Genomic DNA, 15032 nt, shown 5'->3' on the forward strand with positions numbered 1-15032 from the left:
AATAACACATCTAGTTGATGCATTCATTTTATTTCTGGCTCGTGTATGCACAGAGAAAAATCCAGCAGGCCGGGGGGGTCAAAGGTCAGAGGCAGGTCCTTACACAGCGTCATGGGGCTGGCCATTCTCCAGAGGCTCCCGCTCCTCCTGCGGTTTGTTCTCCAGGTAGTTTCTCTCCTCAAGGTTGCGGAGCACCAAGCTGTGGAGGATGTGCTGGTTGGGCTTCTGGATGAGCTGCTCAAACAACCGCAGCGTCATGATGCTGATCTGGGGGGGGGAGGGGCAAAGAGGAAGAAATAAGGCTTAGCTCCCACCGCAAGCCCACAGGGGCGAGTCAAGAATTTACTCACTGACAGAAAAGGAGGCAGCGGCTGTCTGAACATCAAAGAGATGATTGATCTATCTTTTGTGTGATGAAAGCGCATGCAGTGCCTCTGCCGTGTACTAATTCAATTCCTGCGCTTTGGATTAGTAATATTATTCACTGGAACGCCTTCAAAGACAGCTGACATTTAAAAAAAAAAAAATACCGAACAAGAAAAAGAAGTCTTTATTGTCAGATGGATTTGTCTAGAAGACGCAGGAACTTGCAAACAGATGACAGCTTGTGTGATAAGAACCTCATCTGACAGGTGATCACAGTGCTCGATGAGCCTGTGCCTGAGTTGATTCTGAGCGACCGTAGCTGAAGTCTCCGCTTCCTTCTCCTCTCCCAGTAGAAAGTAAACCATCTCCTGCAGCAGAGCCTCTGATGTCACCTGCCTGATGATCCTGTTCAACAGGGCCGTGGAGGTCAAGATTCCCACCTCTGACCTACAATCAACCCACACAGATTTACTAAGCAGTCACCATTCACACGGCAGCACACTGACAAGACTGTGCTGGATGATTGACGGATGACTCAGGGCAGGACTTACGTCTGCATGAGCTGCGGCTCCATCACAGACACAAAGAATCTTTCTCTCACAGCTTTTGCCATCACTGCCGCCGCTGACTGGAAGACAGCCGAGAAAAACAAAGCATGTAGTTCAGCGGCTTTCAAACAGAAGAACAACTTATTTGAAAAGAACGTCCTTTATTCTATCAACTCAGACAATATGACACATCAAAGCACGGCGAGTCAGAAGTGCTTAAGAACCTTCTGAGCCTCCTTGATGAGCTGGTCGCAGTAATCTAGCCACGACAGGAATGAGATGAGAGCCCTCTTCCCTGTGAAGACAGCAGCGTCCTCCTTCAGGTTGTACACATCCAGACTAAAAGAGGGAAAGAAAAAAAGGTAGCGTTAGTCATTTCATAGAGTGTTCTATTTTAAGACAACCTGCTAAGCCTAATTAACTGAAATGTGTGTACGGGTGGTGTTTTAGAATGTAAATATTACAGAGGATTTTACCCCCAGTTGACAGACTCCACGGTCTCAATGTCCAAAGGGTCCATGGACTGTGGCAGAGCTTTATAAAAGGAGACCAGCCGGTCAGTGAGCAGCTCGCAGAGCTCCGTGTTTTCAGTTAAACACTTGGCAGCAGCAGGCTCTGGTAAACTGACCAGCAGCATCAGACCCTCGCATGCCTTCACCACTATCCTGCCATCCTGAGTAGAGGAAACATTCACATTACTTAGGACTACTTTAAAGGAAAATACTTCACATATATACCTAAATATTCCAATCCCACACATGTGAATCACTTACAGGACTTTTTGTGAGGTTGAGCAGGGAGGTGACCAGATTGTAATTGTTGGTGTTGTTGTTGTTACTGGCTGGACTCGAGGTGGAGGCAGCAGCTGCAGCCTGAGGCTCCTCGTGGCGGCCTGCCTGTTCCTCTGCCTGAGACTGACCGGTGTCTGGAGCCAACACACTCTCCTTCACCCCCTCTGTCACCACAGGACTCTTTATTTCTTGTCTCTTCAACTTATTCTGCAAACAACATTGCAAATGGGAAAAATTCCCTGAATTATATGCTTAATATCCTAATATACGCAACCTTAAGAATAAAAAAAAAAACCCACCTCAAGGAAGAAGTTGACCAGGTATGGGTCCTGCTTTAGTTTGGCACAGACTATGCAAAGGAACTGGATCTCCTCATTTTCTGTAGGCGCAGCCAGCACCTCGCCACACAGACGGATCAGTTTCTGACAGAGTCATGTCACAGTCACAGGGAAAAAGTTACAAACAAGTTACTTAACCCATCAGTTAGCAGACCGTTCCAAATCCAGACTGCAGCACTTCTCACCTGGACAGGTCTGTGGACATTGATGTGTGGCAGAAGGGGCTGACGAATGTGCGCGAGCAGCTTAGTATAGAAGGTAAGCACTTGCTGCTTCATCCCTGGAGGACACTGAAATCATATGAACACAACGATTTCCTTGTGAGCACTACATTTCCCTGGACTTGTAGTTTGTGTAGTTGCCAAAGCAGTACAGACTTACATCTGCCTTGCCCAATGTGTAGAGAGTCTCTAGGATCTTGTGGTGGAGGAGATACTCCATGCAGGGTCCCGTCTCCCCGGATTCCCTTTCTGCTTCCTCCTGTGTCAGAATGTCCAGCATCTGTTCCAGGTGGGACGGGATGTTGGTGTCTGTGACTGGGGCTTTGTCATCTGACAGAGGAGTGCACAAGAAAATAAGCGACTGTGTGCCAATAAGAAACAAACAGATGGGAAAAGCCCATACTCACACTCTATGTGACTGCTTCATTGTAAGTCCACATGTTCTGATCACTAACAGCTGTTGTCTTTTGTTTCAGTTGGTTACAAAACAAGCTTTTGGTAGTCTTGGCTAATTCAACTGGATCTGTCAAATGTTCACCAAGTGGCCTCACAGTAAAATTCTATTTTGTGAAGCCCACAATAATAACATCACAATAAATGTGTTAAACAGTGACATTCGCCAGACAGAGGTAATAACCAGAAAATTAAGCCTTTACACACAAGATATGTAATCTGTTAATGCCTGTGAAAGCGACTAACAGAACCATGGTGTTCGATAATTGCGCAATATTAGAAAGTACATACGGAGCAGTATACTACGTCAGCCCTTACAGCGTCGGATTTCACGCGACTCGTAACCATAACAGCTCATATTAGCGTGCCGAACGTTTGCAGTGGTTGTGTAATACATAGTGACGGTGGATGGAAGTAATCAAAGAATACCCCTTTACTCCATTTACTTCTTCAACATTTTGGCCTTGCTCTGCATGCTTGCCACAGCAGTTCATACTTGTGATAACAGACGTTACTAGTACGACCAAAGAGATTTCTGTCTCTGAAAAGCACCGTGAGGCCGATTCACACACGACACAGACGCACTCACTTGCCACCAGAATAATGGAAAGCAGAGCCTGTTCGACATAAAGCTTGTGTGCTCTTCAAAGTGGTGCCTGAGAACGATGTTCTTTTATTACAAATTATACACCAATAAGTTTGAATAGAATAAAATCAATCACCACGTAGAATATATACAAAGGCTCAGGCACAACAAATGCATTTCTTAGCTATAAGAATTGAAGAATTTATGGTAGCCAGTAACTACACTCAAAAGAAAAGTTATGATTTTCCTCGCCAGCTGTCGAGAAGCCATTTGTGAAAACTAGGAGCGTTGTTGCATAGAAAAGGTGCTTTAAAGTGCACAAACGCAAAGAAAACAGACTCCTTGACCAAACTCATTCACTTCCAAGACAAAAAAGTCACCATTCCCATACTTTGCAAGTAAGCAAGTTTAAAGTAGCCATTTTAAAAGCACCGACACGCATTTGTTCTCTGTTAACAAACTAAATGCTCACAGACTTCACAATAGGAGGACGAACATGGAACACATAAAAGAGCACAAAAAAAAAAAAACTCACCCACGAAAAAAATAACAACCTTTAAAAGCCTCCACCTCTGGTGAAAATTTTTAATTTCCGAGTAATGCTGCCAAGGGACGGACATAACAAACTTCACGGCCTTCGTGGAGGTATTCACTTGTGAAAATAGTACAACTTTACGTAGGACCGTGAAATGAATAAGACACATTTGTATTAAACTGCACCTCAAAAGTAGGCCAGTGTTACTGGGAATGATTTAGAAGGAAATCTACAAAACAATTTATAGAGTGTGTTTGTGTGTATGCGTACATATGTATATTTCATGAGAACAGGTATGACCTTATTTCAGACATTTCTTACCAGAAGTTTCGATGTAATAATGTGTAATGGCCTTCCAGTGATAGACAAAGTCCTCTTGCAAAGGCAGCGATGGAGCAAGCTGAAAATGAACATTTGAGAAGATGAGCATGATATGTTTCCAACTGAGAATTAGAGAGGCACAGCTTATTGTCATGCTTCAAAATAAAGCTCAACTATTCTAAGACTGATTTCTCTGTGTCTTCTGGTGTATTCTTTGTGCTTTCAGTTACTTCCTCTCAGGTTTAGATGACTCTAATGTGAAACTGCAAAATGCCTATGCTCTTGGAGTCGTGACCAAAGTAAAAGCCTTGCTGTGGACAAAGGGTTTTAATGAAAAGGCTAGAACCTGTTCACACCTGTGACGGATCTTAGTCCATATACACATAGATTATGTCACGGTATGCTGAACTGCGATCAGAAGATTTCTTCAGGTAACCTGCTAATACCAATTGTTAGAAACCCTGGGACGGGAGCAGCTTAAAAGCAGGTTTCAGGCAGGTTACTACTGCTTTGTAGCTAGTTAGCTGGGTTGCAACCATGTAACATCCAGATTTCAAACACTGTTGAGAAAGAAAAGCCACAGAATATCCCTTTAATATCAGCGAAAGCGTTTTTACGCAACATCAAACAAGACTGCCCAATAATTTCGACACCACTCCTCATCATAGGATCCAGCTGTTTGAAAAGGGACAGCTAGCTAGGATGTTAGCTTAGCTTCTTAAGGCTATTGTCAGTTAACTTAGCATCAAATATGCCAAAGGATGCCTTGACAAAATAACTAGTTGCAATAGTGGAAATAGTTGGTTAGTATGACAAATGAACAAAGAAAAAACAAGTACACCTATAGATTACTGTAACTAACAGGAAAAATTAAACTGACAACACAAACACAACATGCTAACATTAGCTCAGGCTAATTTGTTAGCTTGCCATTTAGCAACCTAATGCTGACGTTATGATATGAGGTGTCTGGGCAACAAAAGCCCCACATTACAACCAAAATCATGGTTACAAAAAAGGCGAACCAACTGACAAAAAAAACACTATTTAGTATAAACTCACCGCTTCCACTGCGTGCTGGAGAATGGACGTAAATTTGGAGAACATTTTGTTCTTCGACTGGACTAGTTTTTCCCGAGAAGACCTAGAGAATTCCTCTATCTTCTTCTTCCTGTTGTTACCGCCTCGCTCCAGATTGGAGGTTTCATACACTGACCCTTGTAACGAAAGAATAAATGTGAGCAATAAACCCGTAACACGTTGTTGCTCTCCAGACTTTACAGGCCTGGCACAACCACTGTAAACAAGACGTCTACAGTCTCAACGTAGCTAGCCCACTTTGGACACGGTGGCACTTCCCTCGCCAACCGCTGCCAATAAACACCACCAGGGGGCGCAGTTACACTAAACAAAGGTTTATCATTCCTGACGACGACCAGTGCATTCAAATGAAGGCAGCTGCTAATACTCTCAGGTGGGGACGATGCTCACTATTAAATTTGGAAACGTCAACCACCACGTACATTTTGAAAACCAAATGTTATTTTAAATGTAACCATCGTGAATCCCCAAATAAGACGTAAAATCAAGTTATCATAACAACCACCATAATGCACTGACTATGGTAATCTCAATTTCCTGTAGCTCAGGAGGAAGAGCAGTCGCCCACCAATCGGAAGGTCGGTGGTTCGACTCTGGCTTCCCCAGGATACATGTCGAAGCGTCCTTGGGCAAGACACTGAACCCCACGTTGCTCCCCCAGTGTATCATTGGGGGTATGAATGTGTGTGAATGCTTAGAAAGCACGTAGTTATCCCCTAAGACGTGCTGTATGAATGTGTGTGAGTGGGGTGAATGCGGCATGTAGTGAAGCGCTTTGAGTGGTCAGCTAGACTAGAAAAGCGCTATACAAGTACAAGTCCATTTACCATTTACCAATTGGGGCAGTGGTAATGCTTTTTTTTTTGTGTCACGGCACTGAAAATAGAGTCGAGGTGTCCACGAGAGGAAGAGCTTGCTCAATAATTCCACTAAAGTAGCCAGACTATGGGAGGAAAAGAAAAACAACAGTCACCGCTCCAGCGTGGCTGTCAACTTTGTGATTTAGCCCAACTACAGATTCCAGAAGAGCGCAGTCATCCCAGACAGAGAACAGCCGATCCGCTTTCACGGTGAACCGACGGGAGCGGCAGGCAAGGAATTCAAAGAACGATTTCGTTTGTAACTCAGTAATTCTGCGATATTACGCTCAAATATGGTCAGAAAAGTTGTTGGAGAATTAAAAGGGGTGCATGTCTGTTCCAGGACACGCCCTGTCGCTGGAAAGCGCTCTCTCCATCGCGTATGCTAGTCTGGTCAACTAGATGTAGCAGTATGTTTCCCCTCGTTTAATCCCATTAAACCACAGGCAAAAAAAAAATTAACGCATAGATATAATCAGACTCGCCGGTCTGTCCCCCCGCCTTCTTCATAGCTGCGCCGGGGCTTCTTCTACTGTTAATCTCGCACAGAAAAAGAGGCTCTACCTACCCGGCATGTCTGCTAGAGGTGAGTATCTTTTGCCGCAGAAGCCTTCATGACAATACATACAGAGTTAGAAAAAAAAGAGTCCCGTAAAAAAAAAAATTTTGGAGGGAAGGGGGGGGGGGGGGGGATCCTGGCTCTAGGATGGTTGATGGAGAAGAGAGTGCTTTCGCGTCGTCGGGAGAATTTGGCTGTGACTGTAACCCTGATAATGTAAGTAGGTTACACCGGTGCTGCTGCAGCCTTCCCCAGAGTCTGCAACTTATTCCAATGATGTCAAGAGAAATCCTGGGAAAATGATTATTCTCTTTTTCTTTCTTTTTTTGATGATCCCCAGACGTGGTGATGGTGAACCTTCTTTTATTTTAAAGATTTCTTTTAAAAAAAAAAGCATATATATATTTCTAGGGGAGCTTATCTTCAATGAGGGATAACGTGTCTCATTACTTAAAAGCTGCACAGTGTTGATAAGAGGGCAGTGAAATTTGGAAATTTGATAATCACCTTATCTGCTTAAGTGGTGAGGACGGGTGATTAAAATAGTACCACTTTTTCTACGTGTGTTGGGGGGGGCGCAGAAATGCATGCTGTGATTTGTTGCACCTGTTTAATAAAGCTATGTAAGGCTGAGCCTACTCGCTGAGTCCAGATCAGATGACACACCTGCAGTGTAGGCGAAGCTCAGGTGGATTATGTGAGCTCCCATCTGTTTGTGCTGATGTGGTGACTCCAGCTGTTCTGCTGGATGTGATCTCATGGTCTGTCTGACTGATGGAAAGCTGGATGAAAAAAAAAAAAGCAAAGAAGTTGCAATACTGATATGACCCAAGGTTATTCTATTAAATTTGCTGTTGGATTTGACATGATGGATTTGATTTGGTTATCGAGTGAAACAGCAGCCTTTTGTAAAGGAGCTCTCTGTGCAGAGGCACATCACTCTCCCTCAGGGTCTGCATGGCTGAGCCTGAGTAGCAAGATGGCTTTGAACTCTTTCCATTAAGGATGTGGCCTACTGGATCTGCCCTCTGTGTCTGCTGGTGGAGATCGATGAAGCTCAGAGCCCACTGCTCCACAGCCCCACTGGTACATACTGTAGATCTGATCAGCACGCTTAAGCCCCTGCAAACCGCCAATCATTGTTCATGGGAAGTAACTACCCAGCACTGTATGTTGGGTAGAATAAAAAAAGTGTAGGGTAGTGAAGTGCTCATTATCTGTGTAATTTAGATAAGTGTGATGTTATTTTCTGTTACAGATTAATTAGACACACCTTTAGTGTCACATGTTTGGGTTATGCAGCTTTGGCCGAAATAGCAATTTTTTCCCCCTGTATCCTGCAGACCTAAATTGAGAAAAAGACTGTTTAATAATGAAAGAAGAAGCTACTTCATGTAAAAAGGAAAGCACACCCTCTTTCAGTTCTAAGCTTTTATGTGTTAGGGCATAATGAAAAATTAGCTGGGCCTTGCTTTTAAACTTAGTCAAAATACAATCTCATTTTGACAAAATGTGACATATCACACTGTGTCATTACGAATTCATCAAAAACTAAGCTGAAATGCAAAAAATAAGTCCACCTTTACTGCTTCTATAGGAAGATGCAGCCAGATGCTGCTAATCAAATGCATCTGATTAACTGATCACCAACGAGTGTGAGCACCTCTATAAAACCAGAAGTTTTGTCAGTTTGCTGGTCTGGAGCCTTCAGGAGGAGTGTGTTAACACAATACCAAGGAGGAAAGATATCTCTAACAACCTGAGAGAGGCAGCTGTTGCTGCCGTTCATATAAGTTCATTTCCAAACAATTTTGAGTCCACCATTCTGCGCTGATAAAGATTATTCGCAAGTGGAAAACATTCAAGGCAGTTGCCATTCTTCTAAGGACTGGATGTCTCGGAGAGTTTGCCCCAAAGTCTGACTCTGCAATGCCCAGAGAAACTGCTGAAAAAAACCCAATGTCCTCTCGACAGATTAGATCAAAGTGAAGATGTTTGATCGTAATGCACAGGATCACACTTGGAGAAACCCAAACAAAGTGATTAGCACAAACACCCCAAACCAACTGTCAAGCATGGTGGTGGAGAGGTGATGATTTGGGCTTGTTTTGTGACCATAGGACCTGGACAGCTTGCGGTCATTGAGCACTCATTTGTATGATCTGAAGCACACCTTCCAGTTTTTTCCCCCCACACTGCTACTGCATTTTTGTCTCGTTTTTCAAAAGTTATATGGGGGTAATATGTTATGATAAAGCTTTGACAGTAACTTTAGGAATTATTAGATTTTTTTAATTTGCCCTGACTCTGGCACCCTTTAGGAATGGATTGGTGTGACGGCCCGCTTCCCCGTGCAAGCTTCCAGCTCCGTACTGCCGAAGGTGATTGGAACTTGAGCTCTGTGTTTCCCTCTTCTAAATCCTCCAAACTGACTGATTTTCACATGCCGCAGAACTTGCTGTTTATTTTCTATAGGGGTCATGTTTTCCATAGGCCTTCCCACTGCATGTTTTCGTGCAAGTTTGGACGATTCTCAAGAACTGAAACGTGTTTGATGATTGATTTCTTTCAAACAGAAAGACAGGAAATAAAAAAAAAAGTGTCAAATTACTCCACTTCCCCTTTCAGTACGCGTTTCTTATCACCAGCCCCTCCTGCATTTGTCCAGCGAGCATCAGCGCCATTACTTTGCTTCCAGTCTTACAGCCGCCTCTACCCCGCCTCCCTTCCTACTGTTATCAGCACAAGGCCATCGGCTCTTACCTTGGACCTCGGTAGTGATGGATTTCCATTAGTTAACCCACCCCTGGGGGCATGATGTCTGGGCTTTTCCCATCTCACTCTATCTCCTCTTCATTTATTTATTTATTTTTTGTCTTGAATCTCTTAAGTTTATTTCTTTCTTTCTCATAAAACCATTATGGTTGTCATTCCTACCTGGGAGCTGCTGTTTATGAGGGCGCTATTGATGGCCATTAAGGAATTCAGCCGGAGCAACGCAGGCTTAAGTGCATTATTGAAGGTCATCTTTGTAGTAGCATATGAGTGATCATATTTCCCTCCCTGCGGTACATTCTCTGGAAAGCTCAGAGCCCAACCACAGTGTTAGCACACCATTCTCATTTACTTTTATAAGTTGGCTGTTACAATTTGTTCTTTACTGTTTAGGCTGGCCAGTCATGTGTGGGAGAATTGTTCACGTTGCTCCATTAAACCACTCATTACGCACTTTGCTCCACTACAGAGTTGTAAAACAGCATAGTGGTTCTTGCCGGGTGTTCTTTCTGCTGTATGCTATTCCTCTTACAAGTCGGCACGTCATTAACATTAACATCTTTGAAGGCATTGTAAGACAGTTTGTTTTTTCTGCTTTCGTTAGATTTTTTCTTTTCTGAATCTTTACAACATGAGCCAGATTACCATAAGGTTTGAATGTTGAAATATTGTCTTTGCTAATCCATCCTACTAGGTATTGCTACATGTAGCATGAATGAAAGTCATAAAAAGTTGGTCAACTGTAAGAAATTGGTGTTAACGTCACCGCAAAGGAGGCCATGCTTCCTTATTTCATGACTGTTGTGTTTTTCTGGTAATCAGATTTGAAAGTAATCACTTTAAAGCCTGGATGGCCTTCAGTGACTTGCCATTCCATACCTGGCAAATCTATGGTTTTGGCCTTTTCTGACTTCCTCAACTGCCCCGCCCTTTCCCTGAATAGAGGTAGTACATCCTGCACACCGTACCTGTTACACTGCAGTGTAATCTGGATGATCAATGGTGGATAAAAAAAGGGAGGCATGGCTCCGTTCTGCAGTAACCCAATCTGATGCCTCCCCCTTTTTCTACCAACTGGAGAGGGCTTGCTCATACTGCAACACAGCACGACCCTCTGCCTCAGCACTTTTGTCTCTGTGTGTTTGGATGTGCGTAGAAGAGTGTCGGGGTGCGTGCGCATGCATGTGTCCTGGCAAAAGCCTGAATAATTGACGAGCAGTGGAACGAGTGAAAGCACTGCCGGACGGGACGGTGTGTGTGGGAGTGTGTAGAGATGGGGGAGAAGAATACAGTGAGGCAGCAGCCAGGCTACGATGGGCTCTGCAACTACGCCCAAAGAATCACCTCCTGCTTCGGACTGGATGGTAAGATTGGGGGGAAGATGAAGAAGAAAGCAGAGGGGGGGGGTTGGCCGAGGATAGATCAGGATGGAGAAAGGGTAGATGGTATTTATGAATGTTTGAGAGGCATCCTGTGTGAGATGGGGATTTGAAACGCGGAGGGAGACCAGTTATTTTCTGAACGTGTTTGTGTTGATTTGTAGCGAAGCTACAACACAGGGGATGACAACTGGAGGGTACTGCCTCACTGCAGCAGAGCGCTGTGTCCTCAGCTACTCTCAGGTACATGTGTCTGCATGTGTGGGGTGGAAGACCGCACGGCTCCTTGCCTATTCCTCACCATCACAATTTGTCTATTCTCTGGGGTGAAATTGTAGCTTTTCTGAAATGATGAATGAAGATGTGGTTGTAAGCAGATGCTAATTAGAGAAGTAGTGCTCTAATGTAAATAGTAGTAAAGTCAGATAGCATAACTCCTGCTACGTTGTCTGTTCACCCTCAAAGACAAAGGAGGAAATCCATTCAGTTTGAAGTGCAGGCCTGGCCAAGCATCTCCAGACTAAAATGATATTTTGTGCTTTGTCACTGTCTGCTATATGCTTTTCATCACGTCTGTTTTAATCTAATTCCATTAATGGAAGAAAACACTTCCACTAGCCTTATCTGTTTGATCAGGATGGATTTTCTGTTTTATCTGAGCTGTTGATAGATATGTTTTAGAAGAGGCAGTCCCATCTTAGCCATGGCTGATGTAATTTCTATCCAAAAATGTGAAATGTTTTCTTTCTTATGACTCAAAACATCTCTGAGGGTTATCTTGTTTTGATGGAGATTTCCCAAACTCTCCCTCTGCGTCATCTGGACATTATCAATGTTTTCACCTCCCACTTGGACATGTCATTGAGTCAAAATGTGCCTAATTCAAAACACACATTCTCTGCTGTGAAACATGCTGGGAGTCTTAGCAGAAACTAACATGAACTTGGCAGAAACTAATATTTTACCCCAATTTGTAGATTAAAAACCCAGAACATGCCTTCTTACCGAGTTCCATCCACTAAAATCCTATTTCTGCCACATGCAATTTCACTGGATAATGGAGAACAACTGCTGGCATTTGGACCCCAAGGCTGATACAGATGCTGCATCTTTACATGTGAATGCTGCTATTGATGATTAACAAGGCGTTTCTGCACTGCTGGATGCTGAAATAACCTTGCTGGTTGTTGACCTCTTCAAGGACTGGCATGCTATCAAGCCGCTCTACACTGACTGTATGTTTGGATCACTTTAAAGGTGCACACCGATTCATCTGTTCTTAGATTAATTCACACAAGAACGCATCTTACTTTTTTATCCATCCATTTCCTATATCTGCTTAATCCAGTTCAGGGTCGCAGGGGGACTGGAGCTTACCTGCAACTTTGTGAGAGGCCAGGTCCACCCTGGACTGGTTGCCAGTCCTTCACAGGGTCGTCATGTACAATACAGAAAGACAGTGTTTTTGTTGCTGCTTTTTGAAAGTTCTGACAGATTCTCCACTCTTCTCTCAACATGTAAGTGATCGGGATGCACATGAATCAGGCAGTGTGACTCCTACTGAATGGTGTGTGAACCTGACACAGACTAACTTAACCCCACCCAGAAGATAATCAGGCTCAACGTCAGCCCTAAGCTGCTTAAGTTACCGGGCTGGTTGGGCTGAAGACACTCATAGTGTAATCTCCTTTCTCTACGTCTCACTCTGCTCCACCTGCAGCAGAGATGCTTCATCTTGCATCTGCTGCACATGTGAAGTGGGATTCGAACAAGGGGACTTTCAGCTGATGGCCTCACTGGACATTTTCGTGATTTAATGATATGAAGTTTCACTGAGCTCTGCTTCTCTTCGTAAATGCCCCTCCATCCGAGATGACCACGTGTGGAAGAATTTTGGAGGGAGTCTGAGCCCGACGCTGGCCGACTTTTACCTGCAGTGTTGTGGGACGGTTGAAGGAGAGCAGGGCACCATGCCCACTCTACCCAATCTCAACAGCCTTGGCAAGCTGTGCAGCTCCAGCCGCAGTCAGAGCTTCAACCGTGTTAACCGCGTCCGAGTGAAACGCAAGAGCTCTGTCAAGCGTATGTCCATCATCGAGGATGGGCATGTGGCAGAAGTCCTGTACCTCATTCCAAAACAGTACATGGAGCAGCTCCCATTCCTCAACCCAAATGACTATTTTCTAAGTGAGAGAGTGAACGATGTCACAGCAGGTAGGACGAGTGTAAAGATCTACTTTATTATCTGCCTGCAGCATTCATTTATCCTCCTATCAGTGTGCATCCCAGCTGTGGCTGACCTGTAACTGTGACATCAGTCAACTATATGGATCGTCTGATAATCGTTGAGCAACAAAAACTGCTCATTGAAATAAGTATTAAGTACTTATTTCTACCTCTAGACACCCTGTACTTTTTTCCTCGATCTCCTTCCATCTTCTTAGCTGTTTCCCCCTTTGCAGGTGTTTGTTAATACTGTACTGTGTCCTCTTTTGCACTTTGGGTGAGTGGGTGTCTGAAAATGAACTGATCAATCGCTGGTCAGAGATCACTTTATCTAACTCGGACGACAGTTAGTGATTGCACCTCTGTACACTTATCATGTCTGACCTGTGCTCATTTGTGAGAGCTGCAACAATTACTCAACATAAAGAAAAAAAAGTCTCACTGGAGATGTTAGGAGAGTCAGGAAATTAATTACTGCCTCATCTATGATTATGTAATGCAAACCCATATGTAAATGAAAGACTTGCTGCATTTTGCCAAGCAATATTAAGCAACAAGCTGGCTTACATCAGGATTACAACATGGGCATGGGGACAAGTCGAGATTTCCAGATTTTACTCGTTCTATGCCTGCATGCTATACTCAATATGAAAATCATCATTGCTTGGCACTTAGTTGTCTTTAGATAACCCAAACATAAGCAACTCTTTCTTTTTTGGAGCTGAAGTCTGAGTTTAACTAATATTCCAGCTTCATGGCAGCTTTGGTCTGCAAACTGACCCGAGATCAAAGGTTTCAAAGGTCTCATTTGACAGCTGCTGTCAGTATCCGTGAAAAGCACTCCTAAAGGAACAATAGCTATGATTTTATGCAGCCACAGCGTGTTTTCTTTCTCCATATCATATCATAACAGTTCTGCTTTAATTCATGAGTCGATTGTTTTTTGTATGCGAGCGCCGCTAATCCTGCTTTCTAAATTGCTAACACTCAGAGGTCAAACACAGAGGTTTGATGGTACTTCAAAGAAACATCAGATTCAACTCAGCAAACCTTGGCTTTCTGTGGGTTGTGGGCAGTAAATACCTGAAATACTCTAAAAATAATGCTATTTGGCCGTTATGAAATCATATTTCTGTGTATTCAGAGTAGCTAAAGAACAGGAGCGATAATGCACCTGGCTGTACGGGGTTGCTGTTTAAAAGGTGTTTGCTGTTTTGTAACCCATCCTAAAATAGAAGCAAGCTGGTGAAGTATCTGTTATTATCCCGGGATAGAGAGTTAGGTTTGTGCACATAAGGAGTTGAGCAGTTCATCCAGGTTATTTATCTATTCTTTAAAATTCCACAAACCATCACACATGCACCAGGTGTCCAGATAAACATCTCTTTGTGTGCATGTGTATCTGTGACTGTTGCATCCCACGATTCTAATTTTAAGCTCAGGGTTAGCTGTGCAGCGTGTCCACACAAGGCACTAGTGTTTACTGTACATGTGACCTCATGTACTGTACTGCCAGTTTGGCTTATACTAAAGGTCTCAGTCTGAAGCCATAAATCCAGTTGCATGTATTACTCTCGTTGAGTTGATCATGCTACGTCCAAACAATGCGTGGTTAGCACGGTTATGAGGATCAAGCGGGACTTCACTGATCGGGCTAATGATGGCCTGTTAGAAAACAAGCATCCATAGGTGAGGCAAATACAGTAGAAAGCTCTCATCCATGGATAATACGCTTTGCTACTCTTAGCGATTTCTATGTGGAATGAATGTCCTTCGCAGTAACAGGATATGTTTGTGTTTGCAGTTAGTGGCTGCACTGTAAATCTCAATTGTCGGCTCGTTTCATGACCGGCCAGACATTTACTAAGCTGCTCAAGTCATTGCACACACATTTCCCTGTCCCCATAATAAAAAAGGGTGGAGTGCATGAGAAATTTCCACCGAGCATTCTTTTACCATTTGCCCAACTGGCA

At 43.6% G+C, this 15032-nt stretch overlaps 2 protein-coding genes across 4 annotated transcripts in view; one reads left to right on the plus strand and one right to left on the minus strand.

Annotated features, from left to right (window-relative positions):
* fhip2a (FHF complex subunit HOOK interacting protein 2) overlaps nt 1-5366 on the minus strand; it is a 57374-nt gene extending 52008 nt beyond the window's left edge. For both annotated transcript variants that reach the window (XR_011917029.1, XM_072391311.1), the window contains exons 1-11: nt 5222-5366; nt 4160-4238; nt 2425-2594; nt 2229-2333; nt 2005-2127; nt 1688-1912; nt 1391-1587; nt 1139-1253; nt 918-994; nt 621-813; nt 104-267 (exon numbers count right to left, since the gene is read on the minus strand). Coding sequence is in view for 1 of the 2 variants with exons in the window: in XM_072391311.1 (XP_072247412.1) it covers nt 104-267; nt 621-813; nt 918-994; nt 1139-1253; nt 1391-1587; nt 1688-1912; nt 2005-2127; nt 2229-2333; nt 2425-2594; nt 4160-4238; nt 5222-5266 (1493 nt within the window). In the remaining variant the exon portion in view is untranslated. The remainder of the gene's footprint in view (nt 1-103; nt 268-620; nt 814-917; nt 995-1138; nt 1254-1390; nt 1588-1687; nt 1913-2004; nt 2128-2228; nt 2334-2424; nt 2595-4159; nt 4239-5221) is intronic.
* A 5188-nt stretch (nt 5367-10554) lies between these two features.
* ablim1a (actin binding LIM protein 1a) overlaps nt 10555-15032 on the plus strand; it is a 34585-nt gene continuing 30107 nt past the window's right edge. Inside the window, exon 1 of one of the 2 annotated variants that reach the window (XM_072391318.1) lies at nt 10555-10818. In XM_072391318.1, the coding sequence (XP_072247419.1) occupies nt 10728-10818 (91 nt within the window). In that variant the 5' untranslated portion in view covers nt 10555-10727. The remainder of the gene's footprint in view (nt 10819-15032) is intronic. The other variant, XM_072391317.1, reaches the window with a different exon arrangement.

The sequence above is a fragment of the Leuresthes tenuis genome, unplaced genomic scaffold (assembly GCF_036924035.1).
Source record: "Leuresthes tenuis unplaced genomic scaffold, fLeuTen1.0.hap1 SCAF_8, whole genome shotgun sequence".
NCBI classification, from domain to species: domain Eukaryota; kingdom Metazoa; phylum Chordata; class Actinopteri; order Atheriniformes; family Atherinopsidae; genus Leuresthes; species Leuresthes tenuis.